Source organism: Lethenteron reissneri, chromosome 2, assembly GCF_015708825.2.
Source record: "Lethenteron reissneri isolate LAM-NWPU_2019-01 chromosome 2, ASM1570882v1, whole genome shotgun sequence".
Classification (NCBI taxonomy): Eukaryota; Metazoa; Chordata; class Hyperoartia; order Petromyzontiformes; family Petromyzontidae; genus Lethenteron; species Lethenteron reissneri.
In genome coordinates, this window is record NC_083780.1 from 5,029,007 (window position 1) to 5,038,624 (window position 9,618).

At 53.8% G+C, this 9,618-nt stretch overlaps 1 protein-coding gene across 1 annotated transcript; it reads right to left on the minus strand.

Moving 5' to 3' along the window:
• Positions 1 to 486: 486 nt before the first annotated feature.
• Positions 487 to 9,353, minus strand: LOC133342545 (nicotinamide/nicotinic acid mononucleotide adenylyltransferase 3-like). The gene is made up of 7 exons (XM_061551723.1): positions 8,928 to 9,353; positions 6,516 to 6,694; positions 5,616 to 5,799; positions 4,844 to 4,938; positions 4,128 to 4,307; positions 2,866 to 3,068; positions 487 to 1,882 (listed from the first exon to the last, which is right to left on the minus strand). The coding sequence occupies exons 2-7, from the start codon at positions 6,640 to 6,642 to the stop codon at positions 1,553 to 1,555; spliced, it is 1,119 nt and encodes a 372-aa protein (XP_061407707.1). The 5' UTR covers positions 6,643 to 6,694; positions 8,928 to 9,353; the 3' UTR covers positions 487 to 1,552.
• Between the last annotated feature and the right edge of the window lie 265 nt (positions 9,354 to 9,618).

Here is a 9,618-nt window from a genome sequence, read left to right on the forward strand (position 1 = left end):
CCAACGCCAGAGGTCGCAAACGGGTTTTGATTCCTTACCCGTACCCGGCCGCACCAGGGTCGCAATCGGGTACCCGTACCCTACCCGATACCCGGCTACCCGTACCCGGCCTGGTATTGGTACCCGATTGCGACCTCTGGGATGAAGCCATGTTGCAGGCGCAGGTAGGTTGATTCTAGGAACTTGAATTGTGAGAAGAGACAAGACGTCGGGAAATGAGTGACAAACGGTTACTCACCAGTGACTCACGGCCTACCCATACCCGGCCGCACCAGGGTCGCAAACGGGTACCCATACCGGGCCGGGTACGGGTAGCTGGGTATCGGGTAGGGTACGGGTATCGGGTACCTGATTGCGACCTCTGCCCAACGCTCATGAATGGACGTCGCTGACTGGCGGTGGTTAGCACGGTGGCGGTGCGCTAACCACCACACCGCCACTCCCCCCATCCCCAACCAAAGCCACCAATGACTGCGCACAAAAACATACAATTACACACATTGTCAAATTTATTCACGCGTGAAATGGAACATCATGTAACAATTCAGTGAAATGTTTCCTAATTCACACTCTTGGGATGAAATCGTCGTGGTGAAATGTATATATGTTGACAGAGCCAATAAAATCAAGTTGTCAAGTCACGGGGGCCAATTGTGCCAATCGATTTGTTATTTTTTCCAGCAGACTGGAGGAAGGAGTTTGCGAAGCAAAGCGACGTCGACACCGCTGTACGATGTCACCTCCAGCGACGCTGTCGCGGAAACTTTGACCAAAAAAATTTGTGGTTTGCTTTACATCCCCATCGCCTGGTTCGCCGAAAAGACCCGAAGCCGCTTGGCACGCGAGCCCACGTGACAGCAACTAGGCTGGTCTGGCCGCGTCGGGTGGTAGAGGGGACAAAGCCTCTGGTTGACTTGATGCCCCAAACGATGTAACCCGTAAGAAACCGGTTGCAACCGTACGTTTATTCGCACACAGCTCGGTCACTTCTCTGTCAGTGCATGGCCACAAGTGAACCACAATACCTCACCGATCTCGTCAATGAGCATAAACCAACATCGCACGAACTCCGGTCATCCTCGCAGTAGCAGCAGCTTTGGGCTAGCCGTCGAACCAAAGGCGGGCGGGTCAACCGCATGGCGCGCTTTCAGATGCGCTTCTACGGCCGTCTGGAACAGCTCTTCCTTCCCATATTAGGAAGCCACTGGAGCCATGCATTTAAAAATCAACTAGATTGAAAACTCAGTCCTTGAGAGCAGCCTTTTGTGCTTAGTTTGTTGTCCTTTCCCCGGCACCTTTAGCACGGTTTGGCCACGTACGGTGCGAAAGAAGTTCAACATACTTATATACAGCTACCTCGCCTGGTACGCAGGAGGTCGTGGGTTCGGTTCCGACCCCGACGCCTGCTGTATATTTGGAGTTTGCACGTCACTCCACATACATTCGTACAAATGCTGCCTCTTACACATTATTCTCTTTAAAGGCCCCACACCCGGCGCGAGCATGGCGTGGCGGTTATCATCAACGAACGTGTCAACTTCTTTGCGCGTTGTTATTTCAAGGCGGCGACGGCGACGCCAGCGACGGTGACACCGGTGACGGTGACGCTGGCCGTCCCGGCGGTGCGGTTCGTGGTTTCGGCGACGGCGTTGTCGTTTGCGACGTCAGCGGTTGTTTCTGCGGCGCCGTCGGCGTCTTGCCGGAGACGAGCGAGCGGCGCCAGCAGGGCGAAGCGGTCCTTCCCCTCCTCCTCGTCGCTCTGGTAGAGGCCGTGCCGGGAGATGTACTCGGCCACCGTGTCCGGCACGAGGTAGCGCACGCTGGCACCGCGGCGGAGCGCGCGGCGCACGTGCGTTGAGCTCAGCTCTGTGGTCACCCACTCCTACTCGGGGGGGAGAGGAGAAAGGAAGGATGGGGGCGGGGGTGACGCATTGCAAAGAACAGTGTTTTTATTTGGGGCAACGCGGTGGCAAGATGTTAACTACCTAGCCTGGAAGTCGTGAGTTCGATCCCGAACCTGACGCCTGCAGTATATTTGGAGTTTGCGTGTCTCTCTCCCCGTGGTCGCGTGGATTGTTCTCCGAGTCCTCCGGTTTTTCCCTCCACATTTAAAAACAGTTTAGAGTATTTTGCTACGATACATTTCCACGTGATAAGCCACTTTGTTGAGCTATCATTTGTGGCCAGGTCGATTCTGAAAAAGAGCTATATAGTTCAGTGGGCCTTATCTGGTAACATAGAAAAAGTTTAGTTTATTTAACTAGCCTGGGTGTGCAGGTACAAGATATATTCTCATAACGACGCTACGGATTACTTTCAGTTGTTGCATTACATAGTTTTGCATCGAGGCGGGGTCCTTGCCGCGCTTTCCCATCTGAAAGTTCGCCGGCATTGGTTGAAGCAGGCCTGGCTGAATGTCTAAACTGGCGTTTGCATGGGTTGAAGCAATGCTGCTGATATTATGCACTCCCATGAAGGTCATGTGAGTTGACCAGATGCAAGGATGGGAGAGGTGGGAGAGGGGATGCGGTAGTGTCGCGGTAAACATGCTGCGCTATGAAACCGCCGACCCGAGGTTGATTCCCGCTCATGGCCAACACCAGTAACGATTATCTGAACCGGTCCTGGGCCTCCCCTAGGTCGACTCAGCACCGTAACGAGTACCTGTTGCAGTGTGTAAAAACATCGCCACTGGGGGAGACAAAGGCGGCCGGGCGTGGTGCTGGCCACCCACCCCCTCGTGTGCAATGCCGGTCTTCATAGGTGCTCGCTAACAGCACTTGCCCCAACAGCCTGTTCAGGTTATACGGGGGATCTTTGTGTTTGTGGAGGGGGGGGGGGTCTCATCCGCCCAGTCTCGCCCACCTGCACCAGGTGGATGGAGTTGCGGTGTTTCCACAGCAGATCCGACTCGTAGATAATCTTCGGGCAGTCGTAGCCAAAGCGCGACACGCACACGATACCAAACCGACCCACGATCTCGGCCACGTCGGCCAGGTCCCAGAGGCCCGGCACTTGGAACGACTTCAGCAGGTCAGCCCCGCACAGCAGCATGACGCGCGGCTGGCCTGGCACACGCAACGCAGCTACATGTCACGCCACAGCGGTCCACACGGCAGAGATCGCAACCGGGTACCCGATACCCGTACCCTACCCGATAACCGGCTACCCGTACCCGGCTGGGTACGGGTACCCGTTTGCGACCCTGGTGCGGCCGGGTACGGGTACGGGTAGACCGTGAGTCACTGGTGAGTAATTGTTTGTCACTCATTTCCCAGCGTCTTGTCTCTTCTCACAATTCAAGTTCCTAGAATCAACCCACCCGCGCCTGCAACATGGCTTCATCCCAGAGGTCGCAATCAGGTACCCGATACCTGTGTAATAAGAGCCATGTATGGCTCACGTGGCGATCGGCTTGCTGGTCCCGCTTTGTAGCCAATGAGGGGAGAGCCCGGGAGCATGGCCTCGGCGTGATCACGGCATGTTAGCTAAGGTGATTGGCTTGACCGATCTTGGCCTCAGCTAATGGGAAGCCGGATCAGAGGCGTGGTCCCGGGAATTGACGGGGAGTGATCTGGAGCGGTCAACGCTGACTACTGAGGATTGGCTTAGGAGTACCACGTGACCCAGGAGTTAAGAGGGGGAGAGACGGAGGAGTCGGGAGCAGACCTGGGAACGAAAAGAGCAGGAGCCACGTGCGTACGGGGCTCTGGGTGCCACGTGCGCGGGGAGCGACTTCGCTGGCTGTCTGCCCGCTTCCCGTTGCCTGTCAGCAACGGGGAGTGTGTGTAACTGTGGAAGTGGAAAATAAAGGACTGATTCCAGAAGTCGTCTCGAGAAGGTTTATTACACCTGTACCCTACCCGTACCCAGCCGGGTACCCGTACCCTACCCTACCCGTACCCTGGCTGGGTACACGTACCCTACCCTACCCGTACCCGGCTGGGTACGGGTAGGGTACGGGTACGGCCGGGTACGGGTACGGGTACCCGTTTGCGACCCTGGTGCGGCCGGGTACGGGTACGGGTAAGGAATCAAAACCCGTTTGCGACCTCTGCCACACGGTGGCACTCTCTGGACATTGCGACCACCGACGGTGCCGAGTGAGTTGCCGGTGGTTCCCTCACCGGCCAGCGCTGTCTCGCCGCCCGTTGGCTCCGTCACCACCACCGCCGACTCCGCCTGCTGCTGCTGCTCCACGCTGTCGCTGCCCGTGTGCTCGTCCCCTGTCACGGTTTTAACCCTCTTCCCCACACACCCGCCGCTCTCCCACTTCTGCTTCCGTTTGGCGCCACGAGGATGGGATCCTAAGAAACGCAGGAGATGGGGGCGGCACGGGGGTGGTGGGTGTTCAAGGTCCTTGAGCCACTTGTTATATCGGTGCCATATTCTTAGGTTTTTTCTGTAAAGTCACATAGGTAAAAAATAAAAATTTATAAAAGTAAAATAAAAATAAAATTAAAATCACGACGTTTTGGAGGCAACACAAGCTTCCGTCTTCAGGTGGAACCGTCACAGCACGATAGCTGTATCGTGCTGTGACGAAACGTCGTGATTTTTATTTTATTTTACTTTTATTAATTCTAATTTAAATTTTTTACCTACGTGACTTTACCGAAAAAACCTAAGAATATGAATCCTTGCAGTCACGAAAGCTTCAAATCTAGAATATATCGGTGCCACCCAAAAAAGGTGGCATATTTCAAAAAAAGATTTTTTTTTTAAAGCATTTTTTTGGTTTGTTATCCGGCGAGTGATCCCCCACCCCCCCGCCCCCTTTCTACGACGGTCAAAATCTCAAGACGAGGGCGCAGGTGGCGGCGGTGTTCCTGGGAGGCCTCACCGTCAACCAGGTCCTCCTGCTTGGTCGTGGTCACGCCCGAAGTGGCAGCTTTGCCCAGCACAATCCCCTCCTCCAGGATGCGGTTGTGGTGGTGTCTGGGCGCAGGGAAACGTGCGTTATTAGAAGGAGACGGTGTGTGGAGAAGCCAGTCCAGTAGAGAAGCCAGTTTCATCACAGCTCAGTCTCTGTGAATCGATGGGTCTCTCTATGCGCAACTGTGGGTCTCCGTGAGAGTCTATGGGACTCTGTTTGACTGTATGGGTCTGTAGGAGTCTTCCAGTGTCTATGCAAATCTACGCAAATCTGTTTCGAGTCTATGCGCCTCTTTGTGGATTCATTTGGAAGCCTTTGGTCGCTGGGCCGCCAACTCGCAACGCATGAGAACCACGTTTAATAACGGCTGTGCCGCCGAAACCCAGATTCAAATCCATCCTCTATCACGGTGTTCTTCATTGCAAGGCCTGTGGGCCACTGGTGGCTGCTGGTGGCCTTTAGTGTGGCCCCTGGTGGCCTTTAGAGCGGCCCCCGACGTACGGCCGCTGACAATACACAAAAGTAAAAACGCCACCCCGTCATCATCGTGCTGTCAAACCCCAATAGTTTCAAATGTGTGGCGGCCCTCGCACTGACGATGTCTTATCGGTGAAAGTGCCCCCCCGCCCGCCTGAAAATGAGCGAAGAACACTGCCCGAATCGGCGTCGCCTCAGCATTGCTGACAGGGGCCTCTCCCAGCTGCCCATGATGAACCACGCGAGCCACGTCAATCACCACCTGAGGATCTTGACGGTTTCAAGCCAGCTGCCCTGCTCGCTCTCCCATGGGTCGGCGCTGAGCCACCCGGAGGTCGCCACGGCCTTCTGCACCATCGCCATGCGGTGAGCGGTCGCGACCAACCCGGGCTTCCCATACTCATCCCCCACAGGAGAGAGCAGCCCCTGCACCACACGGTACTGTCCTGGGACGTGCCATGCGAACGTGGGTCGGGCAGGCGGGCGGAGGGGAGGGAGGGATGGACGGGAGAGTGTCATTATCAGCATTATGATACAAACCCCTCGTTATTCGCGAGCTCTGGATTGGCGAGTTTCGCATATTCGCGAGTTACCAAATGTATAGTGAGTTCTCCAATAATGCCGCGTGTTTTCATAACGCGAATTGGATATAACGCAATTCATTCATTAGGGAACACATTTTTTATAACGCCGATGCGAATTGGATATAACGCGATTGAGTGAGCAGAACTACGCTTCGCAAGTAGGAGTAAGCGGTTATACGCCTGCCTCTGCGTAGCATCACACAAGATGGGATGCTGCTGGTTGCTTCTAGATGCTTCTCATGTACCCTTGGTCTTTGTTCAGCCTGTTTACGCATCTCGCACTTTGTACCAGGAACGTAACCCCATTTTTTTCCCATTGGAACAAGGTTTCTGCGTTTTCAAATTCTGCAGCCGCGAGTGTTTTCAAGACCGTAAACCCTCGCTGTTAGAGAGGGTTTATTGTATTTAAAGGGTCGAACATCAACCGACGTACCCAACCCCAAACCCCCTGCATCACATCGTTAAGTCGTGGCACATGCCATGAGGATACACACAGTAGGGTAATGGGGGGGGGGGGAAGTTAGGGGAAGAGTTGTTCCACTGCCCTAGAGGATTATCTCTCTCTCTTGCTCTCCCACCTGTGGCCTGCAGGTGGTCGCGAGCCAACTCGAACATGCGAAGATGCATGTTGGTGATCGGGTTGAAGGAACCGCAGGAGAGGAGAACCACGGGCACCGGGGGACCCATCCTTGCACCAGCTAACATCGGCGGCTCAGTCACCCAACCAGAAGCCCAGAGGTCTCCGTTCACGAGGAATCTGGGGACAGAGAGATAGAGAGCGCACAAGGTCAGGTGACGCATGTCATCCCTGTCTCTGAATGATCACGGTATTGTCAACGGACGGACGCAAAACAATTATAAAAAAAAGCAGTCGCAAAGTCCGCGAAGAAATATGAAATGCTGCTGAATCTATTATATTTTTCTTTCACCAGCTGGAGCCCACTGAGCTATTTAGCTTGTTTTCTGAAGCGATCTGGCCACATTATTATAGCTCAACGAAGTGGCTTATCACGTGGAAATTCACAGCAGCCAAATACTCCAAACGTACGATTCTAAATGTGGAGGGATAAACCGGAGAACCCGGAGAAAAATCCACGTGATCACAGAAGAAACATGCAACATACAGACATTAGTTGGGATCGAACTCACCACCTGCATACCAGGCGAGGAACGTAACATCTCAACACCGTGTTTGATGACTTGAAGGAACGAGATCCATTCAGTGAAATGAAGAAAGCTCAAGCCTGGACAGGATGGAGAGTTTGAGCCGTAGACTTGCCAATGGGCAGGGGACTAACAGAGCACGCAACAAAGCCTGGAGAGTGGCACACCTTGGCATGATACTGGGGGGCACAGGAAGAGGGACCCGCGGACCAAGAGAACACACGGAAGTTCGAGGCAGAGGTCGCAAACGGGTTTTGATTCCTTACCCGTACTCGGCCGCACCAGGGTCGCAAATGGGTACCCGTACCCGGCCGGGTACAGGTACCCGTTCCCTACCTGTACCCGCACCCAGCCAGGTACGGGTAGCCGTTCCCTACCCGTACCCTACCCGAAATGAGTGGCAAACGGTTACTCACCAGTGACTCACGGCCTACCCGTACCCGGCCGCACCAGGGTCGCAAACGGGTACCCGTACCTGTACCCGGCTGGGTACGGGTAGCCGGGTATCGGGTAGGGTACATGTATCGGGTACCCGGTTGCGACCTCTGGTTAGAGGCATCACATTGATCTTGATTTGAAGCTTTCGTGACTGCAGGAATCCGTACTCTTTGGTTCTTTCGGTAAAGTCACGTAGTTAGAAATAAAATAAAACAAATCACGACGTTTCGATCGCAACACAAGCGGGTGTCATCTGCGATCGAAACGTCGTGATTGATTTTATTTTATTTCTAACTACATCATATTGATATTCATCCAGCAGTGATGATAAGCGCGGAGAGATGATGCACGCCTGAGATTTTTACTGACAGAATGAAAGAGGAAGTCGTGGATTAGAGAACACAGTTTGGCTGTGAAGCAGAGTAGGTTTTGACGGGACACATCAACCATTCGGCGTGGTGGTGGTGATGGCCGATGGTCGAGACGAACGATGTAGTAGCAGCTCAAGCAGGGAACGCTCCCAAATAGGATGGCCACCAAGGCAATGGATTAGATCAGCTCACGTGCAGGATCTCGATTGATAGTAGAAACGGGACGACTATTCACACAGTAGCATCGCCGCAATGTAATGTTGAACTTCTTTCGCACCGTACGTAGCCAACCGCGTTCATCACACAGACGACACCACGCACGATATCACCACCACCACCACTATTTCAAACAAACATCATCACACACACACAATCCACCACCACCAAATGTATATTTTATGTAGAACTTCTTTCGCACCGTACGTAGCCAACCGCGCTCATCACACAGACGACACCACGCACGATATCACCACCACCACCATCTCAACCAAACACCATCACACAACAAAACCATCACCACCACCACTAAAATAGATATTTAACGTGTATGTATAGACGACTTGAGAATGTTGGGCTATTCAGCCCGACCCCGCTGCTGATGTTTATACACTCCACACCAGGTCCTCATTTAACGCCGAGTAAACCTAGGGGAGGCCCAGGACCCAGGAAAGGTTCAGATATTCCGTCGCCGATATTAAACCTCGTGAACAGGAATCGTCATCGGATCGCCGAGTTCGTAGTGCAGCGCGCTAACCGCTCCGCCACCGCTCCCCACCACCACTGTTAAGCAAAGACAAAGATCCCCCGTACAGGCTGAACAGACTTGGGGGCAAGTGCTGCTAGCGATCATATCACACGAACCACCACCACCATCATCACAACTACAGGCTGAACAGACTTGGGGGGGGGGGAGTGCTGCTCGCGATCACAACACACGCACCACGACCACCACCACCACCATCATCACCACCATCACCACCACCATCATCATCACCACAGCGCACGTTAAAGACCCACCTGTGGACGTCTCTAGCTAACAAAACTCGATGTCCAATTACCGCTCGCTGAGCCCTAAATTATCGCTGAATTACCACCGCGAAGAAACTAAAGTCGCCACTGCCGGCGAGGTTTGTTGTGCGTCTTTCTCGCCAAGTTTCACTTCGCTTCTTCGACTGCGTGCCCGGTCGTGTCAAACGCGGAAGTGTCGAGGGGGGTGATGGGGGGGGGTGGAGACGACTATGGCTGTGGATAGAGGAATCCAGAAACGTCGCCAATTCAAGGGAATGATGAGCGTGCCTGCATGCCTGCCTGGCTAGGCGCACACGCGAAAAAGGATGAATATACAAGATACGCGCTTCGCGAATGCACCACTGCGAAACGCGACTGCGTAACCAACGCACGAGTTTAATCGGAAACCTAGCGATGCGTTAGCGCTCAATGTGTTTTAATCGGAAACCAAGCGACGCGCGAGCGCTCAATGTGTTTTAATCGGAAACCTAGCGACACGCGAGCGCTCAATGCGTTTTAATCGGAAACCTAGCGATGCACTAGCGCTCAATGCGTTGTAATCGGAAACCTAGCGATGCGCGAGCGCTCAATGTGTTGTAATCGGAAACCTAGCGATGCGCGAGCGCTCAATGTGTTTTAATCGGAAACCTAGCGACACGCGAGCGCTCAATGTGTTTTAATCGGAAACCTAGCGATGCGC

Excerpts from the sequence above, each read along its gene's own strand:
- LOC133342545 (XM_061551723.1), bottom strand. The coding sequence starts at position 6,642 with ATGTTAGCTGGTGCAAGGATGGGTCCCCCGGTGCCCGTGGTTCTCCTC. Across the intron at positions 4,939-5,615 it reads GAAACCGTCAAGATCCTCAG|ACACCACCACAACCGCATCC; the intron begins GTGGTGATTGAC and ends CCCTGCGCCCAG. Across the intron at positions 1,883-2,865 it reads ACTCCATCCACCTGGTGCAG|GAGTGGGTGACCACAGAGCT; the intron begins GTGGGCGAGACT and ends CCCCCCGAGTAG.